The 27,847-nt window shown below is 39.9% G+C and overlaps 1 protein-coding gene across 1 annotated transcript; it reads left to right on the forward strand.

Annotated features, from left to right (window-relative positions):
- alx4a (ALX homeobox 4a) lies at positions 1-27,549 on the forward strand. Its single transcript, XM_027178465.2, has 4 exons — positions 1-504; positions 14,186-14,499; positions 20,556-20,684; positions 22,789-27,549. Exons 1-4 carry the CDS (start codon positions 123-125, stop codon positions 23,104-23,106), a joined length of 1,143 nt encoding a protein of 380 aa, XP_027034266.1. The 5' UTR covers positions 1-122; the 3' UTR covers positions 23,107-27,549.
- The last annotated feature ends 298 nt before the right edge of the window (positions 27,550-27,847 follow it).

Genomic DNA, 27,847 nt, shown 5'->3' on the forward strand with positions numbered 1-27,847 from the left:
GAGAGAGAGAGAGACTGAGAGGGTCTGCTTCCTTTAGTCTAAGCAAAAGAAAGAACGAAACTAAGTAAAAAAAGAACCCTCTGCTTTCACCCCCCGTCGACGCCGTAGATTTTTTTTCAGGAATGAACGCCGAGACGTGCGTTTCATACTGCGACATGACATCCATGGATTCGTATTATAGCGCGTCCGCGGCGCAAGCTAGGGATCAGCAAGGCAGCAACCCGTTCAGGACATTTCCAACCAGCAGCGACAACAAATACAGCCCGACTTTCCTGAGCAGCAGCAGCGGCAACAGCAACAACAGCAGCAGCAAAGTTCAGGCGTACGGAGAGAAGTCTCGGAGCCCTTTCCAACAGGAATGCCAGCCACTGGATGGCACCGCTGGAGAAGGCACCTTTAACAAATACCACCTCTTCATGCAGAGATCCTCTTGCAAGACTCCACCAGAAAGCAGCAAACTGCACCAGGACAGCACAGCCAACGGAGGACTCATCTCCTGTTACGGTGAGCTTCACAAGTTTTCAGCAGTACAAACAGCAGCTACATGGAGGCCTACAACATTTCTTTTTATTTAATCTGATCAGAGCAGATTATGGGTCTGAGTTAAAGGATAATCACATTTAATAATTGTCGCTGTTGGAATCTATTTGCACTTAATGAGACAATCTCGCTAACACAATTCATGTATTCAGTTCTCGACTGAAGTAGATATTCTGTTTTTTGTTTTAATGCCAATTAAGATGTGTTCCAGTCCTCAATAATATCCGATCGGACAACTGAATGGACTCGTTTTCAAATGTATGCCTGAATTCAGCTATTTTTAGAGGTTTTAAAGAAACGCATTAAAGGTCAAAACAGTCTGCAGTAAGTTTTTTAATGACGGTGAAATGTTCAATTTGTCGCGCTATAATAGAATTATAATTTCATATTTAACACAAAAGAAGCACCAGATTTAGACTAACTCATATAGAGACATAATAATAATAATAATAATAATAATAATAATAATAATAATAATAATAATAATAATAATAATAATAATAATAATAATAATTTTTATTAAGTGACAAACTTTATTGAGAACAATAAGGGTAAATTGTTATGTGCAACATGTGGCAGGAAAGAGGAACCTTAATGACGCAGGGTTTTCTTTCTAACATCGACCAGGACACACGTCATTGCGCACGTCTTAAATGTTAAAGAATTTCTGGAACAATTTCACCAAAACAAAAACAAATTAGCGACATTGCAGAAGTTCGTAACTGAGAGTTTATACTGAACGGGAAGTCATAAAAACGCGACATCTTGAGACCAGGAAGATGCTATAAATATGCTGCTATAAATTTCTCTAAGAATTCCCGAAATCTGTCTCCAGCATGTGCGAGTAACACGCGCATTAGTGACGTCAAGAGGATGAAACGCAGGTAAAGGTCACAAAAGCGTCTTATGTAATACAAAAAGAAGAAGAAGAAGAAGAAGAAGAAGAAGAAGAAGAAGAAGAAGAAGGTTTGTCTCCAAGAGCAGAATAAAACCAAAGCTTGTGGAACTGTTAATGCTTTTAAATCGCAAAGTGCGCAACTTAATCGCGTGTCGAGTTAATAACATTTTAGCGTTTTTCAATAAAACTAGACATAAAACACGACCAACTCTACGTCTGCTTTGCTTTAGAATTATCGAACGAATGCTGAAAGTATGTCCCAAGTTATGTTAGTAATAAAATGCCTTTTTTTACCCAATAAAGTCAGCTTTAATTTAAGCGTGTTTTATTTACAGCCTATAAATCAGACAGTAAGGAAGGAGGATCTTCACAGACATGACAACACACAACACACTTACAGTAACACAATCTATTAAGGTGATTTATTGGTTGTACACGGAATCAAAGAGTAACCTATAAACATTTTTAGAACATCAGCCTGAGCTTTATCCGCAGTTGCTTATCATCATCATCATCATCATCATCATCATCATCATCATCATCATTATTATTATTATTATTATTATTATTATTATTATTATTATTATTATTATTATTTCCTTATTTTTATTATGTTTTACTTTTGTGCTTTTAAACGCACAATTTGATCGGTCTGTTCCAGGAATAACATTTTCCATGTGCAGTATAGCATTGAGGATCAGATTTATCAAACAACACAACCTTCTTTCCTTTGACCCGACTGCTTCAAGGCTCCACATTAATCACAATGCACAAGCTGTTATGCAAGATAATTTATGCAAGGCGTTTTCAATAAACAAAAACAAACAAACAAACAAACAAACAAACAAACAAACAAACAAACAAAGCCACTATGTAGCAATCTGAGAATTAGAAAAGAAACCAAAGGTTCCATTGTGTGCTGTCGCTGTGGTGGAATGTGGACCATCAACGGTGCGTGTTTTGTAACTTCACTGTGCAACTTATACTGGTGTTTATTTAAAACCATATGAACTGGACATTTAAATGAACCACTGATGAAGTACAATTAGTCTGAATGCTCAGACTAATGTCACGTCATGTTAACATAGACACACTAATGGTACTGACCTTTACCAGCCACAACATACGCTACAGTTTGGTACCATTAGTTCGATTAGGTTATCACTCTGATTATCAGCCAAACTTTTTTTTTTAAGACTTATGACGTCAAGAATTTATAGAAATGATCAATAATATAATAAAAAAAAATTCCTCAAATCAGAACGTGAAGTTTTAAAGCTAAAAGCTGCACACTAAAGGCACAAAAGGTGTGCACATCATTCACGCTTTTGGAAAACTCACGCCACATTTTATTACAGACACGAATATATAGCAGAGACATTAAATCAGTGCGCTCACTATTTTCATTTATTCATGAGAATTGAATTTATGCATGTAGGGTTAATAAGTGTGATCTTTGCATATGCCGAAATAACAAAACGGTCTGAAAGAAACTTTCATAATAATAATAATAATAATAATAATAATAATAATAATAATAATAATAATTAGTGAGCTTTCACGAAGCAATCATTCTTCTCTCAGTAAAAGGATTACTGTAACTGCATGACGTAACTATTGACACACAGCAGATTTATTACTGATCTGTTGCACAGATGTTATTAAAGCCAAATCTTTTTTCCCTTCAGACCAATGGGATGGAGGTTATAAACGATAATAAAGTAAACAGCCGTGATCACATTAGACTACATCACATTACACCGCTTGTTTGGCCTTCTGCAAATAACGTGAAACAATACGGAGTTCCCAAGAAACGTCGGATTCTTACATACAGTGTGTGTGTGTGTGTGTGTGTGTGTGTGTGTGTGTGTGTGTGTGTGTGTGTGTGTGTGTGTGTGTGTGTGTGTGTGTGTGTGTGTGTGTGTGTGAGAGAGAGAGAGAGAGGGAGAATCGTTTCATGCGATTGGATTGGTGCCAGTTCTGTGCACTTACTATCTTAAGAGGACGGAAATGATATCTAATGTTCTATTGCAGTCGCATCTTGAAGAAAAAAAAACCCAACAAAAACCCAAACGAACCGAACCTAACTGTTTACGAGCACCAACAGGGCAAACAATGATGATAAAATCTATAAATAATATTTTTCCTTAGGACAAACAGTATAGGTAGTTTATTTTATTATTATTATTATTATTATTATTATTATTATTATTATTATTATTTTATGTAGATATACTGAGAAGAAATAACTTATAATTGTAGTTAGATACAGTAAGGTTTCGAGTTTGTATATCATTTCTGCAAGGGTTCAAATAAATCTATAAGGGTTCCATATTCCATAAAGAGAGACAACATGAGAACCTCCTATGGATGATGAAACATTTTTGTTTTTTGATTGTCAATAAAACGCACAAGATATATCCGGTTTACTGAATGAGGGAAATTGCTGAATAATTCAGGCCTCACAAATGAATAAAAACAACCAAAACAACATTAATTAAGATTTAAGAATAAGAGCTTGAACTTTGCACCCAGGTTTAGAGGATTATTTTTAAAGGCGCGCGTCACCGTCACCTATTAAACACACAGCGCTCAGGACAAACTGGGAGCACAGTTTAAAACTCGGAACCCTATAATAGTTGGCGAGTTTAGTTAGTGATATTGGGGCACATTTAGTACATCAGCATTACTATAAAAGTCTATGTTTATACCTTTATTTTGTAATTTATTTCTTTTTAGAGGAAGTGTGTTAACTCCTCACGACCTCGCTGCGCAAAAAGGAAACCTCGGTAACATTCTGCTGGAAAAAAAACTAACAGGAATGAAGCAAAGGATAATGAAGTGTTCTGAAGCTTTGGAATAATATATATACATATATATATATATATGAATGAAACGTATAATGTAAGGAAATAAACAGGATATAACTTATATGAACACTGGCACAATCCTGACGTGAAGGTGATGAACGCGATAAAAACGTGTTTAAAAAGTTTTCTTCGTTTTCAGGGCGTTTAATTTCTATACATATATTTTTTAAGAATGATGTAGATGGACTCCTTTGCACTGCTTAATATGAAAAGTAGCCTGAGAAAGTAAAGGCAATTTACTGACTCCTACAATAACATTCTGTATAATAAACTATACAAACCACAAGGAGTTTCACAAGGATTTAAAAAAAAAAGAAACAAAGAAAAAAAAAAGAAAGCTAGAAGGAAGCCAGGAACTCACATTAATTCAGATCAGATGGATGATTCACCAAACTCTCCTGAGGCAACTGTCACATTTAAAAATAAGGCAAATGTGAATCCTTTTTTTTTTTTGGTTAAAAATTCGAATTTTTCTGACCTTTAAAAAAATTTATTCAACACATTTTAAATCTGTATTTAAATCCTAAAGTCTTTTTTTTTTTTTTTGGTTGTTACTTTTGATTAACTTTACAGTTTGGCGATTCGACCTCGCAGCAGAGCTCTGCAGTGCAGAATTAATCTTGACTTCAGACTAAATATTGATTTCACAACCAAACAAAGGCCTGATTGGACGTCTGATTAATCCCGTTAACAACATTCCCAATAAATTCCAGGACAACACTAACATTCCTTCCACAGAAAACAGTTGACGGTTGACCTGAAATGTTACTTCTAAACAGTATAAAAAGAAAAGTGCAGAGCGTTTTGGTGGTTTGTTCTGCCGTCGTTCCCGAGCCGTGAGTCAGAGGGTTTTGTCCGACGCCATGAAGCCTGTGTGTAGCTGTGTGGCACACTGACCCAGCTGGGTACCACAACCACATGCACGAATTCCTTACAGCACATGGAGGGTGAATTTGGAGCTCTGGCTCAGATAAGTTTTTGGAGAAAGTCCAATTTTTAAAGTGAATGAGAAAGATGTTGTCTTGTAGCTATTTACTGAGTGTCAATTAATTAAAAAAAAAAACCTATTGAAGAAGCTAGGATTCTTTAGCACATAATGTGAAATAAATCCATTAGTGAAGCTGTAAAGTGAGAACAGAACGTTCAGGTTTCTTTCTAAAGATTCCTTCAAACATAAAATATGGGACGTGAATCATTCTGAAATTGCTGTTGTAGGTGTGGTAGTATTTATCCTCCATGTTTATGTGTTAGTAAAACATTGTTTAGATTACTTTTTCATTTTTCGCTACAATTCATTTTATCTAAACCATACACGTGTGTGTGTGTGTGTGTGTGTGTGTGTGTGTGTGTGTGTGTGTGTGTGTGTGTGTGTGCGTGTGTGTGGATCAGTCACATAAATAAATGCATAAAGAGAGTGATTTTGATAATCTTCTCTATAAAAGCTAAATTAGTAAATTAGTTTAAAAATACACAAAAACCTCACAGATCTGTCAGAGGTCATTATGTTACAGATGTTATCAAAAGTTCTTTTACGATATTAAAATGAGATGAAACATTTTAATAGCATTTTAACATTTTAAAACACGAAACACTACAAAATGATTAAATGAAAAATTCAATAAATGAATTTATATATATATATATATATATATATACTAATACAGAATAATAAAATAATGCCTGTGTGGCTAAATGAATGAACGAGTAAATAAATAAATAAATAAATAAATAAATAAATAAATAAATAAATAAAAGCCTGTTTTGGTTCAATTCAGATTTCCTTCATTTACATTCAGTTCTCATGATCCTATAAAACTACTTAGATATTATCGTCAAAAATAAATGAATGACTACTGACATGAAAAACGAAATCACACCATAAAGAAATAAAAACACGACCCAGAATCTGATTTATATCCGATTGAGACTCAGTAGAGTTTCCTCATTCTATAAATACTGTATATACGTTAAATATATATTCAAACAAACATTAAATAAAACGACAAACTGGTAGATGAAGTCTGGTGGCTTAGCACGTCACAGAGCTCAAACTACTGTAAAGCAACAGGGGTGAAAAATAATAAGAACCAGTCCCTGAGGTTCTCTTTATTCTGAAGAACCGGCTGCGTTTCTGCAGGTTGTTAGTCTAAAGAGTGGTGACAAGAACCCAGGATCACTTTACCACTTAGACGACATTACGGCTTTTACAATTTACATTAGTCTCGACTGGCACACGGGAGCGCAGCAGGCTGGCCGAACGCTTCAAAGACGAGGCAGCTGATTGGACAAGGGCTTAATCAAACCCGGGGTTTAACACACGTGAGCGGGTTTCACGCGTCCAAGCAGAACCGAACGATCTAATTTTATTAAAACTGCCTGTCGGGAATTAGCCAGGAATCTGTTTTCTACAGGACTACAGTAGGGTCACGCTAACGTGGATTCGTCAGAGATCAGTTCATCTAAATTCTTCTGATTCAAGTTTATGGGTTCAACAAATCAAACGTCTAGAAATATAACACTGTTAGACCCGGGATCAGACACTTCTGCAACAATATTTCATTTTGATGGAAATTAGCATCATGTTTGTATATTTTGCATAAATGTGAATTCTTCAGCTGCAAGATTTACAGCTGAATCTCTTGAATGAAATGGAATTAAATCCTGGGATAAAATAATGTTGTGAGAACTGGATGAACAGTAAATACAGTTTAATCCAGGTTCATCTGCATGTGGTTCCTCGTCACAGATAAATATGTAAAATTTGCATATCTAAATTAAAAAGCTATCCTCGAAGTTAGTGTTTATTCAACTTCTAGCATCAAAAGAATTTTAGCGACTCATCCTTTATAGTTTAAATAGGAAAAGAAGCTTGTTTAGTAAAAGGATTTTGAGAAACTGTTGCTTCCAGTTTCTTCCGCTTTATAAGTGTTTTAAAGGGTTAATAGACATCTATGTCATGTGCATTAACCTAATGACCGATAACACGACATCACGAGCAGAAATGGTAATAGACGACAAGAAGTGATTGTAAAGTGGGTGGAGCTTAAAGGCCTTCAGATCATTTCTGTTGTGTTTTTTTATCTTAAAGACGCAAATAAATAAATAAATAAATAAATAAATAAATAAATAAATAAATCTGATTGTCACATGTAGTTGTAGTGATTTCCAGCATTAATTCCCATTAAATTAACATTAAAAACATCATTAGCGCCTATGCAGGACATTACATTAACTCCCCTCTTGCTGTCAGGACCGTTTAAAAGTTTGTTAATCTATGAATAAATCTCCTGAGACTTTAAACAGGCTGGAGTTGAAATCACTCCAGAGCGAAGGCTCAGAGATCCTCAGACAAGTGGATAGAGGAGTGATTTATCACCAGCAGAGGTTTTAAGGAAATGCTGTGTTTTCTTGCACAGCGTGTGCTCTTTGTTGCAGCCTGCTGAGATAAATCCTCCCTCAGGACTAGCGTTGTGTTTGGACTTCTCTGTGGATGGCTCAGGTTCTCACCACTGGGCCTTTTTTTAAGCCTTGAATAAGGTGATGCTTGAAACGTTAAAAGGGAAAAGAATGCTGTGGTCTGGATGGAATATATCGCTTGGAGTAATCTGTGAAAGAAGGAAAATTAAAAAAATAATAATAATAATAAGAGGTCCCGATTAATTAGAAATGCTGCTTAGAGCCAGTTAACCCAAGTGTGTGGTCAAATGTAGTCCAAGATTTAATAAACAGAAGATTAAAGATGTGGAATTTCTTCAACTATAGCACTGGCTCTGCTCGTGGCTTACTAATGAGATCACTTTTCAACTTTTTACTAATATTTTCTTACATTATTTAAACAGTTATTGCTAAAAAAATACTGTTCGTGTCAATGTGTCAACATCCATATTCCATCCGATCCGTCAGTCTTGTGTGAAATGTGTGTGTGTGTGTGTGTGAGTGAGAGAGAGAGAGAGAGAGAGAGAGAGAGAGAGAGAGAGAGAGAGAGAGAGAGAGAGAGAGAGAGACTGAAACAATTAGAAAGAGGAAGTGAGTTTCAGACCACTGGCGAGGTTTCAGAGTAATGATCTTTTTCGTATTGTATGAACAGAAAACAAACCCAATTAGAGACACAAATAAATGCAGAGCAGAACAAAACACACAGATTTCTTTCTCTTTTCTTTTCTTTTTCTCCACTGTTTTGCTTCCAAGCAATTCGAAATGTCCAATGTGTCCTTAGATTATTTAATATATCCTTATTTAGATTTAGATTTGAATATCTTGTCTGTAATATTTTGCTGTTAACCCTTAGCAGGAACCCCGGGGTGCCTAATTTATTGTGTTGCTTTTTATTTGCCCGGTGCTGACCTTGCCCATCAGATTGCATAAAAAGCATAGGAGATGCCCTGCCGCTTTACAGCCAGTTAAATTACACTTTGATGTATTCCCCCATTTTCAACTGGGAATAAATCGCTGCCCCTTGTAAAGATATGACCCTGACTAACTCCAGGGTCGAGTACTGACATCTTACGTGGTCGGGAGCCTCTGGCGTCTCCTGTCCCGAGGAAAGGCTCCATTTTTAGTGCGCTCGTGTCTGGATCGAGCGTCTGAATCGCTCATGCGTTTATTATGGAATGTATAAAAGGTGCCCTTCTCCTCCGCTCTCTATTAGACGTATCGAATGGCGAGCGATTTTGAGGAGCTTTCACTCCAAAAGCAGTGAGCACAGATACTGTTAAACTAAATTTACAAGCTTCATTCATGCTAAGCAGGCAGGTGTGAATACACTCAGGTTAAACAGCCAATTAGTCCCGGAGCTGAACCTCAGCCTCTCCTAACCTACTCATGAACTCTCGCTCGATTTGTAGTTCTTCATCCGCATGTCAAAAAGTGACAAGATCTAAAAAGCTACACGGGGAAAAAAATGGCTATTTGGATAAAGGGCTGACATTAGATCAGAGGTCCGTTGACACACATGCGGTATGGCGCTACGTCTTAGCTCGGGTTGGGGTCGGGGCTGGAAAACAATCGTCTCCAGACTTTTCTTCTCTCGCTGTTGGAGGTGGTTTGATAGTTTTAGAGTTAAAATGTTCCATGGTTGTGTTTTTACACAGACTTTAATAGTTAAACTGGAAGGTTTTAAGAGAAAAGATTACATCTGTTTATTCTAATAGAAATTTAGAAAGCTGAGGAATTACAGGACATGTACAAAGCGACTGTTTTTTTCTTTTTGGTATAATTTGTAAATGCAGACAGGGATCTGGGATTTGGGGTTTGGGAAAAGACTCACAGTGACCTCCACAGCCTCATTTGCCTTAAGCCTGAGATTTTTTTCCTAAGCTAAATGCTGTGCCCACATGCCCTTTTACGACGCCGTACAACCGCAGTCCTCTCCGAGCCTTTCCCGTTCTGACACAACCGATTTGCAGTGAGGTTTCATGCCCAGATCGCGTTACAAGGCCATATGGAGAAACTCTGAGAGCAGAACCGCTGTTCACCTTGAGCGACGGAGAAACGTCGCCGCCAGGTTCAATCCCTGATTCTAACAAGCGAGGGATTGTCACAATATCCGACGTCAAACCGAATGCACGGACGACACAAGGCATCAGCAAGATGCTTTGATCGCCAGGCAGCGACTTCGAACAGTCTGACAGTCAGAGGCACACGGCATCTCAAAGCGAAAGCCGAAAATATTTACGCTCGCTCCTTCTTGCTTAACAGGATGTGTCAGTCCTGAGCAAGAGGCAATATGGGAGCCATTATGTTCCCCCCTGAGCCCCGAATCCATGTCTGTCACGGCACAGAGGCCACAGTGACCAGGGAAAGCACCCGGTCCCGTACAGCCGGTTCTCGCTGGGGTCTCTGTTACACACAGGACCAAAAACAGACCCTCGGGGGGGATTTATTCTCATCACTGACTGTTTACACCAACAAGTGGTCAAGCGTTTATCTGAAACGAGGCGAGTCAGGTAGTGAACAGCAGACGTACTGAGACCGCCATGCTTCATGTCAACATTATTGACACTGACGGTTCTCTAGAGCACGATTTGTATGGTCTGTTTTATGTTACCAAAAAAAAAAAAAAGCAATAGAACCTAGACAAAGTCTTGGAAATAAATACAAACAATTCGACAAACACGGAACAAAACAAATCTACGATACCAGAGTTTAACATGCAATAAAATGCTACTTCTATCACTACGTTCGTATCGTAGTTGCAAGTGTGTCCGGTGACTCAGTTAAAGCAAAATCAGTGCAAATGTAAAAGATCTGGTTTCTCCGCTACGACTGTTTACATGGACATTTGACCCTGTCGAATATTTGCGACAGAATGAGGACATGTCTGATTAGGGTTCGGGGCTGTACATTTCAATTTCTTCCTTCGACATGGGAATGTAAACACACAGTACATTTAGAGTTTTAAGCGTAAAAAGTCATGAGAACGCTGTTGCTAGGCAACTGAGAACTATAGGTTTAAAATAGTCCCCTACTCTCCATACAACAAATACACTATAATGCTATGACCTCCAAATACGGTGCGAAATCCACCTAAACGATACTGTGCATTATGGGTATTTCAGGGCTGCAGCGATATAAAGTTTGAGCGTATCAGAGTGCATTGTGGGACATTGTGGTGCACTTTATACTGAACAGTAAAGGAGGTAAAAAGCAAGCTAATATATATTTAGAATGGGGGGGGCATAGAAGCCTTTATTATCGCCACATGTACATTACAGCACAGTGGAATTCTTTACTTCACATACCCCAACTGAGGAGGTTGGGGTCAGAGTGCAGGGGAAGCTATGATACAGCGCCCCTGGAGCAGGGAGTGTTGAGGGCCTTGCTCAAGGGCCCAGCAGTGGCAGTTTGGCTGTGCTGGGCCTTGAACCCTGATCCTCCGAACAACAACCCAGAGACTTAACCAGTTGCGCGACCACTGCCTCCAAAAAAATTAAGAATCGGGGGACATTCAGGGGAAGTCGCCCACAAGACAGGGAACCCCCGAGACGACGGATCCCTGGTGGGTCATCGAACCTCTCGCTCTTATTTTTGCCTGGCACCCGCACACACAGAGAGAGAGAGAGAGAGTCTCTTTCCGCGTAACGCCAGGCCGAGCAGTAGGTACCCTCACCCCGACATATTTAGGCTGTATATGTGAACCGATCGAGCCGTTAATTTAATTATAGTCTTTATTAGACATTCAGCTCCACTTTCCACAATCTGGCTTCCATTAACTATCAAATCACACAACTGCTTGTTAGTAAAAACTCAAACTGATGCCTCCTTGATTCCTCCAAGCTACTTCCTTGTGCTCATGATTTATCCTTCCATGATTTATCGCAACATTTGATGTAAGGACATGTAACAGGAACAAGTAAATGCTTCACCACAACCAAAAACGAATCCAATAAAAAATACGAAGAACCACAAACGCAAAAGAATATATTCAATGCAATAAGTGAATAAGTGAGTGAATCGGTGAATAACTGACTCAGTGAGTGAATCAGGGATTGAGTAATTCAGTGCTTTGGTGAGTCTGTAAGTGTGTCATTAAATAGGTGAGTCAATTATTCAGTGTGTTAGTCAGTTATTGAGTAAATAAGTTAGTGAGAAGGCGAATGATCGACTGAGTCCGGCAGAGAGTGTGTGAATCGTTTAGTGAGTCAATGAGTGAGTCAGCGAAGAACTCGGTCAGGGAGTTAGTAAATGGACGAGTGAGTCACACAGTGAGTCAGTGAGACAGTCAGGGTGGGTGTAAGTGATTGAGTAAGTAAGTAAATGAGTGAGTCAGTTAATGAGTCAGTAAGACAGTCAGTAAGTAAATAAGTGAGTAAGTGAATAAATAAACGAGTGAGTCAGTGAGTGAGTCAGAGAAAAAGTCAGTCAATGAGTCAGTAGGTTAGTAAATGAATGAATGATTCAGACAGACATTCAGTGAGAAAATAAGTGAGTGTGTAAATAAATGATTGAGTCGGTAAGTGAGTCAATTTGTCAGTAAGTCAGAAAGTAACATTTTTTTTCAGGGAGCAAATGCCACGATTCATATGGTAGCGTCATCGCCGATGCTTCCCAAGCTCAAACCATACCTATGCGTTCCACACGCCAGAGACTGACATCATGCACACGTTTAGCTTTTTAACTGCTATTTCTTTGTTGCAACACGAGAAAACGAGACTCCTTCCTGCCCGAGGAAATCCCAAACCCGGGCCGAAGCTGTAGTCGCTTTACATCCTTTACCATGAACGTTTGAAGGCTAAAAAAATCGAATCCATTTCAGAGTGGCAGACTGAGGTTTCACAGCTGAGCTGATGCACGTTTCCAGTGGCTTGATGCAGAACATTTGATGGTGTCTCATCGCTGGGTCAGTTTGGCGTCGTGACTGTTCTGTGCTCCGTGTTGCAGCAGATCACACAGACAAGCGTGCGGGTACGAGGCAAGTGAAAAGAATCCAGCCATAGAGGAGGAAACCTGCAATTTTCTATCAGGCTGCAATTACATCTGTTTCTGGGTATCTGTTTCATATGAGCACTTGATTTATGAGCTGAGACTGGCAGCCGTAAGTGGAGCAAGTCAGACATGTTCAGATATTACACAACGCCAAAGACCTGACACTAACGCTCTGGCTTCAGGCACACAAACAGCCTGAGGAACTCTATGGATCAAAAGCGATTCTTACGCTCCAGCGGTACGACGTGCAGGTGCGAATCGGTACAGATGAAATGACTCAGAAAACAAACATCATTTCGTTTTCATATTTTTAACCTAACGACGTCTGGCTGTTGTCATCCATACGATCAACAAATATTCATCACGATTTATGCGGGTCATGAGAAAAGACTCGGGGATAAGGACATGATTTGCATTCAGACCTTTTTGTATGACATCACTGGTATGAATCTGGACGAAATACGTCGTCTCACTTTCATACAAGCCTTTATTCACCTTCGTAAAACAAAACACTATTACATAAAACATAAGATATACCTGTATCTGGCACAAATCTGGCACTAAAGAATGCAGATTCTTAGGTCAAATCTAAAACCTTTAGTTTTCTTCAGTTGGGGTCTTCTACATTTCCACAGAACCCTTAAAGAACACATAAAGAACCTTCTTTCCGATAAAGTAAACCAAGGACCTCAAAGTTACCTGTTGAAATCCATACATACTCTTTTACAAAAACAAATGTTCTTTAAAGGTTCTGTAAGGTTTCTGTGCTTAATTACAAGTTCTTAGCTTGTGAAAAAAAAGGTTTGACTCAGAACCCTTCGTAATAGAACAACATTAATGTATGCTAGATAGGATACTCTCGTACCAAGGTGGGGTCTGGAACCCTGTTGTTTCTTCACTTGTTCCACTTCCGGTGTAAACAGAATCATTTTTATAAGCCAAGAACCCTCAGAGTGTAACAAGAACCAAAACAGTTACACGTTAATATCTGGACATATTCAAGATATTTATTAGGAGGAAACTAATGAACAATAACCTGGAGGGTTTAACAAATAGTTTAGACATAAAAAGGTTAGACATAAAGATTCTTTATGGGTTCTTTAAAGGTTTATTAGATAATTACAGGTTCTTAGCTTCCAAAAAATGGGTTCAACTTAAAATCCTTGCTAGCAGTAAGTGAAAGAGTTGATAAAGAAAGGAACCTGGTACAGAACCACAAAGAGCATATTGTTGTGTTTTCTTCTCTTTGTCATTTATTTTGTTATTTGAATTTTCCTGATTTCATCAATTTTCTCCAAACCCGCAAAACTCTTCTGGTTCTAACCACATGGTCCATGTTTCCCAACAGTCCCATCAACCATCTCCAACAAATTTCCTCCCTCCAGTGGATGAAGATCCTTCAGTTCCAATTCTGCAGCTCTAACTCTCCCTTTCTCTCTTATTCTATTTCCAGGTAAAGACACCACAGGGTTAACCGACTCAGAGCTGCAGGCGAACACCGACCGTACAGGGATGGATGGTAGCTACCTCAGCGTGAAGGATCCAGGAGCCAAGGTTCCTCAAGAGAGACCCAGCTCGGAGCTCACCTCCCCCCTGGACAAAGGTGAGGGTGAGAGCAACAAGGGCAAGAAGAGGCGCAATCGCACCACCTTCACGAGCTATCAGCTGGAAGAGCTGGAGAAAGTCTTCCAAAAGACGCACTACCCGGACGTGTACGCTCGAGAGCAGCTGGCCCTCAGGACGGACCTCACAGAGGCTCGAGTGCAGGTAAAATCCACCTGACGCTCCTCCTTACAGCCCGGGAGCTTTTCAGCACCAGTCGAGTTGTTTGTATCTCCGATGACACGTTCTAGCCTTTGCTGTCAGCCATGTTACCAGAGAATCAGAAATACCAGCTACAGCTTCAGATATAAAGGCCTTACTGCAAAGAACCTGGTATTAAAAGTTGGATTTAGAAAAATGGAAAATAAAACTAAGTCGTATCCAATGAGCTCAAAATGTGAGACAGGACTGAAGTCCTATGAAACACACACGTGTGTGATTCTTATTCAGAAATATTCATTTTTGTTGTTGGTTTCGCGTAAGATTCGAATAAGGGTGTACAAATTTCTGCACTCGTGTGTTGCATCCAGGAAAGAGGGTCATCGAATTGAGTTTGTGCTTTAGAACCTTTTTCACGTTAAACATTCGGTTCCCTAAATTGAAACTAAAGGTTTGTAAACATTTGCACTCATCCGTGCTAAAACTTTGCTATACGTTTTGCTCCGATTTTGTTTGTTTTGCAAATTCAAAAGCTGTGTAAACCTTTGCCTTTATAAATGTAAAGTTAAGGCACATACTGTACTGTAACCTTCGCACATAGCTGCTCATTTTTTTTGCCACAAATTTTGCGTAATGGCTGGGAAACTGTAAGGGTTTGTAAATTTCATCGGATGTCATATTTGTTCTAGAATGTTGTACATAACTAACACTAATTCCGCACAAATGTTCTATCAAAATGTTTTAACAACATCGGGTCCTTAAAACTAACCGTAAAGTTAGAATCGTGTGATTTACGTGCCACCGAACCCCCAAATCTTACACCCGAATATTGCTTTAAAAAACTCCTTTGAAGTTTTTGCACATGAAAACCTTAAAAGTGAATATGTTCAAATCACGGAATCGTCACTCAGAACCTTGCGAGTAGTTTTAAAATCTGGATTCAGCTTTTCTGAAGAGCAAGATTATAAAGAGAACCGGTGAGAATCGACACAGGCAATGAAAATGAAGCACCAACAGATATCCAAATCCATATGTGTGAAGCCGAGGGGGGTAAAAAGGACATCGCATGCATTCTGCTCGGTGTCAGGTTGCACCCGAGGCCTTTGCCAGAACCTCTGAATTACAACATACCTGAGTCTGGAAAAACCCAGAACCCATGACCCTCAGATTCACCCCCTCTTTATATTTGCATATAATCCTTGCAGGACCACGGATGCATTCCAGCCCTGAGTGACACACACGGAGAACCCGCTTCACCCAACAGCACGTGCACACTTCACTAAGAACCCCGGGATTTAAACTGTTTGTTTTTCATTAACGTCCTGCTCGGGAAAGAATGTGTCCCTCCCTCCTCTCTGGGCCGGGCGGGAGAACCTCGCTGAAGGCTTTGGATGTGCCGAAGTTTCACTCGTAACCTTCAACCTCTTCTCGGTTACTCGAGTAAAACACAGAGCCACTTTTAGTTGGTAAACGTGACTAAAAAAGAGAACACGTTTTGACTACGATCTTACACGTGTCTGAAATAACAAAAAAAACGTTATAACTGTTAAAACTGTAAATATAAAGATAAGCTCCGTTACCAAAGCAGTTCCTAAGCGGAATAAATCATCCTCATGAGGAAATCTGAATGAATCTGATCAAAAAAACTCCAACCACTCCAACACAAGATGGGCAAGATGCCTGAGGTCAAAGGTCGAGCACTTTAGTAACCTGCACCTCGTCCCGACAGCCTGCAGGTCCGATACCACAGGATTATTTGAAACGGAAAGAAAAAGTAATGGAAAGAAACGCGTTCAGCGAGAAGGCCAAAGCACTTGGCTGAGTTCGTTCACCATTAGTAAGTAGTCAGTTGTGTCTGTACAGTAAAATACTGACACGATTTATTACACCTCATCATAAACCCGCCGTGGATTTGAGTAAATATCTGATGAATATACAAAACAAACAAAGAAAAAACGCCACGATACAAAAAGATAGCGAACCTACAAATTTCAATTAAAAAAAAAACTACAAAGTTTATTTGAATTGTTTGCAAAAAAAAAAGAAAAAAAAAGAAGGTGAAGTTGAGTGACAGCAGAAGCAGACGATCAATCTTCGAAGCTGCTCACGACTTCAAAGCTGATCTTTCCCCTCTTTCCGCTGGGCCGAGTTTAGTGTTTCTGTTCACTCTCCTCCAGCGCTGGAACATAAATAAAGCTCCATAATAAGCGTCTAAGTGGCTTTAGCTGTCAACGTCTTTACCAATTACTGTGTCGTTACCACGTGCGCTAAACACACAAAAATAAAAAAGTTTCCTCACAACGAGCCACTGAACGAGTTTACTAAAAAGTGCACAGAGGAGGAAAGTCCATGGGAGAGAGAGAGAGAGTGAGAGAGAGAGAGACAGGAAAAGAGAAGACATTTTTAAACTGAACTCTGCTCTCTAACAATCCTCCCTCAAAGCTCTGGCCTCTCGGTCTCTCTGGTACAAAGGCGGGCTTTTTTGGTGAGAGCAGAAATTCTACACGCCTCTGCGTTGGCTCGTGTGCTTGGGTTCAGAAAGAGGAGAGCAGAGGAGCGAGGGAATACGTCCACCTTTTCTTGTCGGCACGCCTCTCCGGGGTTGGAGGAGCAGCGTCGGAAAGCCGGGGGGCTTAGGCGTCAGGAAATTAAACATAAAATGAAAACAAGCTCGGGTTTGAAACGATCCCATCTTAATTTCCCAACTGAAGAGCGAAGATAAAACCCAAGCCGAGGACAGGAAGAAAACAGGGACAAGTGGCTGCACAATCCGTTACACAGTCCAACTCTCTCTAGCAGTGTTTTTTTTTAATTGTATAAATACAAGAAAGGTGTTTAAACATGAAACCAACCAGTGCTGATGAGTTAACCAATGAAAACTCAACACTCGTTTAAAAACGTTTTCCTCCGAACGCTGAAGTTTAACAAATCATTAACATGTGGAGCTGGTAAAGGAAAATAATCCATCATGCAGAGGCAATGTTATCTCTACACAGCTGATTAGTTTATTATTCATCTCTACATATTTTTACCTTCAAACTCCACAACAGGTTGCCAACCATTACAATTTTTACAAAATTATCACATACATGGCTAACGGCCATTTTTTGTCAAGTGTGAGTGGGATTATAAATGATTATAAACACAGAGAGTGTGAATATAAAAGATTATAAACACTAACAGTGGGATTATAAATGATTATAATCACTAAGAGTGGGATTATAAATGATTATAAACAGTGAGATTGTGATTATAAATGATTATAAACAGTGAGAGTGGGATTATAAATGATTATAAACAGTGAGATTGTGATTATAAATGATTATAAACAGTGAGAGTGGGATTACAAATGATTATAAACAGTGTGAATGGGATTATAAATCATTATGAACAGTGAGAGTGGGATTATAACTGATTATAAACACTGAGAATGGGATTATAAATCATTATAAACACTGAGAGTGGGATTATAAATGATTATAAACATCAGAGAGTGGAATTATAAATTACTATAAACACTGAGAGTGGGATTATAAATGATTATAAACATCAGAGAGTGGAATTATAAATTACTATAAACACTGAGAGTGGGATTATAAATGATTATAAACATCAGAGAGTGGAATTATAAATTACTATAAACACTGAGAGTGGGATTATAAATGATTATAAACAGTGAGAGTGGGATTATAAATGATTATACTGTAAACACTGAGCGTGGGATTATAAATGATTATAAACACTGAGAGTGGGATTATAAATGATTATAAACAGTGAGAGTGGGATTATAAATGATTATAAACACTGAGTGGGATTATAAATCATTATAAACACTGAGTGTGATTATAAATCATTATAAACACTGAGAGTGTGATTATAAGTCATTATAAACACTGAGAGTGGGATTATAAATCATTATAAACACTGAGAGTGGGATTATAAATCATTATAAACACCAGAGAGTAGGATTATAAATCATTATAAACACTGAGTGTGATTCTGTCATTATGAACACTGAGAGTGGAATTATAAATCATTATAAACACTGAGTTTGATTATAAGTCATTATAAACACTGAGTGGGATAATAAGTCATTATAAACACTGAGAGTGGGATTATAAATCAAAGCTTTTCTATAATCGTATATAGTTTTGCAGTAATTTAGGAGTTTTGGGGTAATTTATAATTCAGCATCAGCTTAATTTCTAATTTCTTAATAGTTTTATTTAGATTCCTTCCTGCTGACATCATCAAACATAACAAAAGCCAGTTCTATGCTGAACAAACAAACAAACAAACAAACAAACAAATAAAAACAGCGGTCGTGGTTCACGTTTCCTACCAGATGAACAGAAGGTTATAAAAAACAAATCAGTCAGTTGTCTGTCTCCTGTAACAGGCTTTACAGGATATTTGTCAATCATTCTGGACATGTTCATTAAGATTAACTCGCTAATTATTCCTTGTGTAAACAACACAAGTGGTAATGATGCACTTACTCTGACGATGGGTGTTTTTTCATGGTAAATAACGTCATTTAAGACAACCTTAATCTACAGGACACAGAGATCGGACATGACATAAAGTGCAATCAGAGTGACAGTGCGATCGGGTTTCACTCAGAGCAGATAGAACGATGACGTCTCTCTGTTCGACTGCAGCGGAAAATGGCAGACTTAAACCCATCTGAGACTCGGCCTGTATTTAAATCGCTTTCTCTGTCTTTGATGGTAGTTTAAACATAATAATGCTCTCATAAACAACGCTTTTAGGATCCGTTGTCAGAGTTAATTATGGTGCACTTTTGTCATGAGAATGCTGTGCTATGCTAGTCTAAGCACAAAGGGAAAGGGGGGTGAGGGGGTAAAAAAAAGGGGTGGGGGTGAGGGGGTGCTGCAGGATCTGCTAACATTTTGTTTTAGGAACTGATGTGATGTGAAGTTCTCTCCACATTGTCTGTATTAAGGACCATCCTCTGCATTCTCTTTGATTGTCCGTGCCGCTGTGGAGTCGGAAGAATGGCTTCGTTTCTTTCTTTCCCTCGCCTTTCTTAATTGTGTGCGAGCTGCATGCGTGTGTGGAAGCCCAAGGAAAAAAAAAATGCATGTCAGTGGACCAGAGATCAGCAAGATGATTGGGCTAAAGTTTGTTTCCAGCTTTGAGCTCAAACTCTAAAGGAAGTTTTTAGAACAAAAGAGACCAGACAAAAAAAAAAAAAAATAATATATATATATATATATATATATATATATATATAAAATAAAATAAAATAAAAAAATACTGGATTATCCTTCATCCTGAAACTCATGAGACCTCAGGACAGAGATCCAAAAACGTCACACAAACATTTCCCATAAGCCAAATAACAGAAGACAAGAAGGAAGGAAGTAAAGAAAGAAAGTTACTAGAATACATCTCTATTATAGAAAATTGCACCGTGACACTTCATTATTCTACAGATATTACATCATAAAAGAAAAAACACAGAACTACGACAGCAGCTCAAGCCAGAATAATCGTATCAGAAGTCACACAAACGCCTCACGTATCATATAACGTTTATTCTCCTCTGTGTTTGTGGAGTGAAATCACTTAGAAGCTGTTTGGCTCTTTTATATTGCGTTGTTCCGATCTATCATGAGTGAAGGTGAAGGAGTGACAGGGTTCTCTGAGACCTCTGGCCCCGCCGGGTTCCTGCACTCCCCTTTCTACCTCCTGCTGTTCCTGACGGCTCCGATAGAGGAAGGGGGGGGGGGGGGGCTCGGAGGACCCCTTCGCAATCTGTCATCTCCAACAACATCAAACACCACGCAGGTCTCACTGAACTATTCTTCCAGGAAGAGATGCTGAAAAATAATACAGCGCTCTGCAACAGCCAGGATCCTTTCTGACCGAGCGTGTTGCGACATCCTGCCTCGTAACAGGCACGATAAGACTTTTTTTTTTTCTCTCGCTGGGATCGTTTCAATTTGTGCTGATAACAAATACATCGTCGATTTCAACGACCGAAAAAAGCCCGGCTTTTATGTGGCGTATCTTAAATACCTTCTGTTTTCCTGCAGGTATGGTTCCAGAATCGAAGAGCCAAGTGGAGGAAGAGGGAACGTTTTGGACAGATGCAGCAGGTCCGAACGCACTTCTCCACCGCTTACGAGCTTCCACTCCTCACTCGGCCGGAGAACTACGCTCAGGTACGGCGAACTGCCTCGTAACGAGATGCCCTGCGTTACTGAACGTAGCTTAGCAATAAAAGTCTAAGCTAGGTAATAAAAATCAACACCTTCTGACCAATAACAGTCCAGACCTCAGGAGAACAGCAGGAGGTTCTCCTGCTGTTCTCCTGAGGTCTGGACTGTTATTGTTCAGAAGGTGTTGAATCCTTTTCGTTTCTACGGTAACAGATCATTCAGTGGTACTTGAACATTAGGATTAGGAAAAGCGTGTAACGGAAGGTGTGGCGTATTTTTCGGTATTCTTTTACGGACCGTAGATGTACGGAGTCTCCAGTGTCGGCGCTTCGTAACGGTCTGATGTAAAGCGGAGGAAAGAGGATCCTATGTTTCTTTGCCGTTTCTTGGCAACGTGACCACCTTCAAGAGAGAGAATAAAGAGAGGCTCGAGAAGGAACGGCTGATTAGAACTGCTTTTATAATAATAATAATAATAATTCTAAAAGCGAGAGCAGGAACATTAATTGCAACTGTAACTGGATAAAAAAAAGAATTAGTGATGGTTATCAGATTGCTGTAGATGTAGAGGAATAAAGCAACACTGGGATGGTAGCAGTGTCTCTGACTCATCACCAACCAGTCACTGATTATTTGAAGGACCCAGAGTTTATTATTTCTTACTCAATCAGCACTGGGGTATAAATGCAGAATAAATAAATAAATAAATAAATAAATAACAGCAGCTCTGTGTGCTGTAAACACTGTGTGGGACCGGAGAAAAGCTCGAGGCTTCTCGCGTCCCAGGAGTCGGGTCAGGATCGGAGGCCGAGGCAGAGCGAGACACGCCCTCACAGGAGAGCGAGAGATTCCCCCGGATTTATTGTCAATCTGCAGGAGAGTGGGAGAGCAGAGGAGGCTCTTCAGGGAGCAGGCCTGCAGCTGTGGAATGCGGCCCGACGCACATCTGGGGCATCTCCCTGAGAGGGCTTTCATCTCTCTCTCTGCCGCAGCCCTCCCTCAGATCCCCTTGCTTCAACACACACACACACACACACACACACACACACACACACACACACACACACACTGCCCTTTCACTTCCCTCCACACTCCTCCTCTCAGCAGAAAAGACAGATCCACAGAGTCACGCTAGGTGTTGAAGAGAAGCACAGACGCACATTCCTCTTCTGAGTGAGGCTGAGAACCTCAAAGTGCCTGATAAATCTCACGAAAAAAAAAAACTATGCGTCTCAGACTCGGCGTCACAACCGAGACGAGAACTCCGGACTTTCCTTGTGTTTAGAAACGAAGGACAGCCATAACGGAGGCATGTGGTACAGTTCCGGTTTAAAGAAACAATTAGTTGTAGAATAAGTTCTCTGGAAATCCGATATCTTCAAACTCTACGCTTAAAATCACTCGGAATGCATTTGAAAATTAAGTATAACCTTTAGTGCTAACATCAGATGAGCAAACAGTCACGTTTGTGTCGTATAAAAGACAGAAAAATCGCATGATGTCATCACTTTGACTAGTTGTAACGTTTGCATGACTTGGGTTAGCGCTGGTTATGCTAGTAAGCTGGGAAAACTTTCTAGCGTTAGCATTGTGAGAGACTGACACTGCCCCCTGCTGGCAGTCCATGTTCTCCAAGTGAGGAAACCAGGCTCATTTCGTAAGAAACAAACTGAGAGACATTCTCAGTGCATATGTATAAAAGCTATAAATCAGCTAGCTAACTTGAAGCTAATGTTAGCCAGGATGAGATGGTGGTTGTCATCGGAACATAATATTTTGACAGGTTTGGTCACTGTAAATGGGTTGGGGTTAGTAACACTGGAGCACCGCTAATTGAAGCTAGTTAATTAGTTAGTTCATGTTTGTGATATTAATGTGTTTGAAGTGGCACGAGGATCTGGGGCGTTTTTGTAATTTGAATAATTATGGATATGTAAATATGTAAAGGCTCAGGTAATGAGAATAAAGATGGTCGTTTCTTTAGTATTGTTCTGTACAGATTGTTGTAGTGGTTTGAAAAGTGCAGAAAATCATTGCCCCTATTTTTGTGTATTAGACTGTAATAATAAGACTAACAGCTATATGTTTTCTTTCCATTGCATCACAGATCCAGAATCCCTCATGGATCGGAGGCAGTAGTGCAGCGTCCCCGGTGCCAGGCTGTGTCGTTCCGTGTGACTCAGTGACTTCCTGTATGACCCCTCACCCCCACGCGGCGAGCGGAGTGTCCGACTTCCTGGGCGTGCCCAGTCCCGGAGGTCACATGGGACAAAGCCACATGGGCAGTCTGTTCGGCAGTCCAGGCATGAGCACCGGCATCAACGGATACGACCTGAACATGGACCCTGACCGGAAGTCGTCCAGCATCGCCGCTCTGCGCATGAAAGCCAAGGAACACAGTGCAGCCATCTCCTGGGCCACATGATCGCCCCGACGCACCGGCACGGCCGCCCGTAGTGCTCTTTAACAACGCGGGGAGAGAAAAGAGGCTGTGAAGAGGACAAAAAAACCAGTGTGGGTGAATACCAGAGCGATCGCCATGCCATGTGTGGAAAAGGACAAAGACGGTGAGGGAGTGGACTGACTTGGAGAACAGAAAACTGACAATATTAATGTTATCACAAAAAAAACAAACAAAAAACAAACAAACCTGTGAAGGAAAATCTCTTATAAGGAGGAGAATCATCTGAGATCAATCTGATTATCTGAGAAATGAGAATTAACCAAAGAGAACCATGAAGGATTTGTAGCTCCTGGGATTAAACTTAATAATAAAAACAACCTCTGCACTTATCAGATGAACCTGTAGGTCCAAGGTGTAGAGAATAATTACATAGAAACCGAAACAAGCCTGAGAGTCGTCGCAAATCTGATGAAAATCACTTACACACTTAATCTGAGAATTAAAAAATAAACAGCTTTTCTTTCCATCGGGGCAAAACGTACACGTACACGTCGTCTGAATCGTTCTACACAGACGTTGCACTGAAGATTTTTTTTTTTACATCCGACAGCGACGTGTTCGTTCCTCAGAGCAGTGTGTGAGACGGTGAGAGAGCGACCCTGAACGTACAGGAACAATTTACAGGAAGGTGTAGAAGGTGGACGGCTTTAAGCTTTATGACTTACAGGAAGGACGCTTATCCTCAGAGTTACAGGTTTGTCCACAGGCGTCTGATGACAAAGTTCAGTTCGGTGTGAGAAGTTTTGGATTGTTATGACGTTTTTTTTTCTTCAATCCACCGACAGGATGACGGCAGACTTATGAGACGTAACTAAACCACGTTAACATATTTCCTGAAGCTCAGTGTGAGGAATGGTGTGTTAAATGAGCCTGTTTTCTGCACCTGCTGATTCTCCAGTCATGCTGATCGATGATGGTACGAAGACGTTTTCTTTCGTCGCCGGTTTATCGTTAAGAGGATCTTTGTCGTAATGTATCGTGAATGTATAGTGAAAAACTACGAGTCGCTACATGATCCTAACAATTTTTGTTTCATTCGATTTTTTTGACCAATCGCTAACTTCGTCTAGCCCCGCCCACAAGTCCTAGCATAAATATCGTGGTACCGGTGTCGCAGCGTGACCCAAATTTAGCTCAGGTTTACATCATACGCATGGAAATTTCAGCAACATGGAGGATTATGGGCAATTTGCCTTCCGTACATCTCTGGTTAAATGAAATTTGACATTTGTATCACAGTGTAAATGCTGCATCTTAAAAAAAACAACGTAATGTATTCCACTTCTGTGCAGAGCTAGCAATCTGTCACGAGTAACAAAAGAGCTAAAGCCTTTCCCCTCTCCAAGAGCTTCCCAGGTGAGACGGCTCTTAACGGCAGCCCCAAGCCGCACTTTAGCGAGATGACGGATTTGTTGAAATACATTACCCGTATTTCTACATCTCAATCCAAATTTATTTTCTCTCCTGGAGAGGATCAGGGCAAGACGTTTAACCTGAAGTGACGACGCTCGTGTCCGAGAGCTCGGACGGGGTTTTTTACATGCACCGTACAGCGATAACAATAACGTCAAACATCATCACGGCTCGTAGAGGGACCAGATTTCTGGAAAGATCACGAATGAAGAGTGTAATTTGACAGTGGTTTGGGACATTAGGCAGGAAAAAAAAATTAGAAAACTTCTTAAAGTTCTTTTGCAAACTGTAACTTGCTGCCCAGGCCCGAGGTTTCAAATGCTGAGTGCAGAAGAACTTGTGCTGATTCAGTCGAGACCTCTGGAGCGTTTATCTGAGCGTACGATCTTCCAGCGGGGGCCAGTTCAAATACGATACGTATAAACATTTAAAAGCAGGCTCGAGTTTGATCCTTGATTCATTATTTGTTTGGCAGCGGTCCCTCGGAGCGGGAGAGACGTCCAGCTTTCTGCACTCGACTCTGACACCGTCTCTCCTTCTGCACTTTTCTATCTTCATCGGCGGAAATTTTACTCAACGTGCGCTAGAAGCCAGAACCTTTAAGTCTGATTGTTGGTTTCTTTTTTCTTCCTTTCTTCCGGATTCCAGATATAGATCAGGTAAAAGCAAATCTGTTTTAAATTCGAGGAAGAATCCGATCCGTGTTTGGACAAGCCGTTTCCAGTGTATAAATGGGAACCACGTTTAGGTCATCGTTCTGGGAGGCTTTTCGATCCCTCGCCTTTCGAACGTGAAGAGGTTTAATTGTGTTAATAAATAGAGATGAGCGATCGGCGCTGGCGTTTAACGCTTCCACGCTCACGCTTGAGGTCAAAGTTTGAAGTAGATGATGCTAAAACAAAAAAGAGGCGAGGAAGAACGGAAGGAAGGAAGCTCGTTTCATCGTGATATTTGTTTAGTTCCAGATAAGACTCTTGTTTATGGAAGTTTAGATTGAACCAGAACTGAACGGAGACATTTTAATCCTTAAATTAGTTTTTATGACTTAAAGCATCAGTTTGATCGATTTAGCTCTGTTTTGTTTCACGTTAACATTTTTATCTAGAGCCAGTAAATAAAAAGTTCCTCACTAAATGCTTTGACCTAAATAACTGAATTGGAACAAAATGCTTGTGATTAGCTGCAACAGAGGATCGGCTACAGAAAGCAGGCTCATTGTATTTCTCACCACCTACGTGGTTTGGTACCATGACAACGGAAAGGTACGAAATGTGGCGAAATTCCGACGTTTCTGACGAGTCAGGTCGATTAAAAACGTTCTGACGTTTGCGTCTTGGCCAAACACTTTCCATGAGTTTAACTAACTGTGATGAAAGACGGATGGGGTGAGGAACCCATGATTATCTCAAGAACGCTTGAAGAACCTTTGTTTACAGTTCAGCTCGATACCCGGTACCGCTTGGAACCTGTTATCGATTGGGAGACACTACACAGAACCTAGAAGGGTTCTGAATCTCCTTAAAGTGTTTTATGATGGGATGATGTCCAGAGTTTGACCTGAAATAAAATGACAGAAAAAACAATTCTTGAAGGGTCAGTTACCCTAAAGGGACTGATTGCATTGAATGAAACAACCACTGGATAATGACGTGTTCTCAACTTCTGTCAGAAAAGGTTCCAAGCGAAGAACCCGCAATCACCCAATTGACCCCGTTTGCCTCATCTGAATTCTCGGCGTTCTGAAAAGGTTCTGCTTGGAACCAGTTCTGATATGAAAACACTACCTAGAACCAAGGCTTCAGTAGGACACCAGTGCGGGTTTTTCTGAAAGGTTTCAGAGAGAATCGTTCCTGAAGTGTTCTTAGTTCTACATAAAAACTACATTTACTATCAGAAGGGGTTCTTAGTACCCTTTGTTGCACAATAAGAAGCTCTAATTTCTCAGATCTCCTTAAAGAAAGGCCGAAGAACCTTTTTTTCTGCTCATTGTTTGATACCTAGAAGCTCAGAAGTTCAGCTTCTTGGTGCTTAGCACAAAGAACATTTTTTGATTTTTTTTATGGGTTTCAGAGTGCTTCTGCTTGGAACCCCTGCTGTTTTAGGGTTCTACACAGAACCTAGAAGGGTTCTAGTCAGAGTCCAGAATTTTGAAAGAAGTTCAACTTGCTAAAGAGTCAGGTTGGGTTCTAAGCTTTTGGTTACATCAACGGATCCAGTTTCTTTTTTGCATGAAAACATGAGTGTATACTGTAGATGTTTCTGAGGGTTAGCGCTCTTCTTCTGTTCCTCCTTTCTCGTTCCTGTACTGTGTCGGACGCCGGTTTTGCTCTCGGGTTGCTCTGAGGGCTGAAGCGACAAGTGATATCGTGTTCCAACGTTCTGAGAAAGGACGGTCTGCGCAGCTGTGTGTGGAGTAAATGCAAAACAAACATGCCTCGCTCATGCTCGCGCTCAGCTGTCAAGGCTCCTCTTTCACAAAGCCGCACACTGCACCGGGTTCCACTCGTTCTCTCACGCTTTAAAAACCACGACTCTCGGACGCTCGTGAACCTTTCTTAATTATCGCCAGGACAACTGGATTCAGCTCAGCCACAAGAACTCAGGTCAATCAAACGGCTGTGGGATCGTTTCCATAAAAAAATTAAAAAAATAAAAATTGCACGTTCTACTAAGCATTAAACCCAAACTGATAGCTGTGTACAGATGAAAAGAAGAAAGAGAAAAAAAAAGAAAGAAAATCTGAATGAAGTCCACCTCTGTGTCGTCCCTTGTCACTTCTAATACTACTGAAGAAGGCATATCCAAGGTCTAGAATAATAATATAATGCTTTATGTGTGCGGGCATGTACAATTTTTTGTGCGTTAAATTTTTTTTTTTTGTGCGTTTTTTTTTTTTTTTTTGCTGTTTAGGAATTAAAAATGTAATTAATTTGTTGTAATTATCCTTGCAAGGAATTTAATATTATTTCGTGTGTGAGGTTGGGGTTTGTGTTTGGACTGCTATTATATATATATATATATATATATATATATATATATATATATATATATATATATATATATATATATATATATATATATATATAAGTGATACGTTTAAAAAATTTCTTTTCCTTCTCCCAAAGCTTCAAGCTAAATGTACGGCTTTCTAATTAATTATTTACTTTATAAGCTTGTGGATAATCTTGCTCTCTCTCTCTCTCCTTATATATATATATTTACATATTATACCTAAGTGTGTATTGTGTGTGTGGGAGATTTCCAACAGTAAGTTATTGCACTTACAGAA

The sequence above is a fragment of the Tachysurus fulvidraco genome, chromosome 2 (genome assembly GCF_022655615.1).
Source record: "Tachysurus fulvidraco isolate hzauxx_2018 chromosome 2, HZAU_PFXX_2.0, whole genome shotgun sequence".
In the NCBI taxonomy this organism is placed as follows: domain Eukaryota; kingdom Metazoa; phylum Chordata; class Actinopteri; order Siluriformes; family Bagridae; genus Tachysurus; species Tachysurus fulvidraco.

What these genes read in the sequence shown, in the direction of transcription:
- alx4a (XM_027178465.2), top strand. Translation starts at nt 123, where the DNA reads ATGAACGCCGAGACGTGCGTTTCATACTGCGACATGACATCCATGGAT. An exon ending in AGGACTCATCTCCTGTTACG is followed by an intron (nt 505 to 14,185) that starts GTGAGCTTCACA and finishes TTCTATTTCCAG; the next exon opens with GTAAAGACACCACAGGGTTA. An exon ending in GGCCGGAGAACTACGCTCAG is followed by an intron (nt 20,685 to 22,788) that starts GTACGGCGAACT and finishes ATTGCATCACAG; the next exon opens with ATCCAGAATCCCTCATGGAT.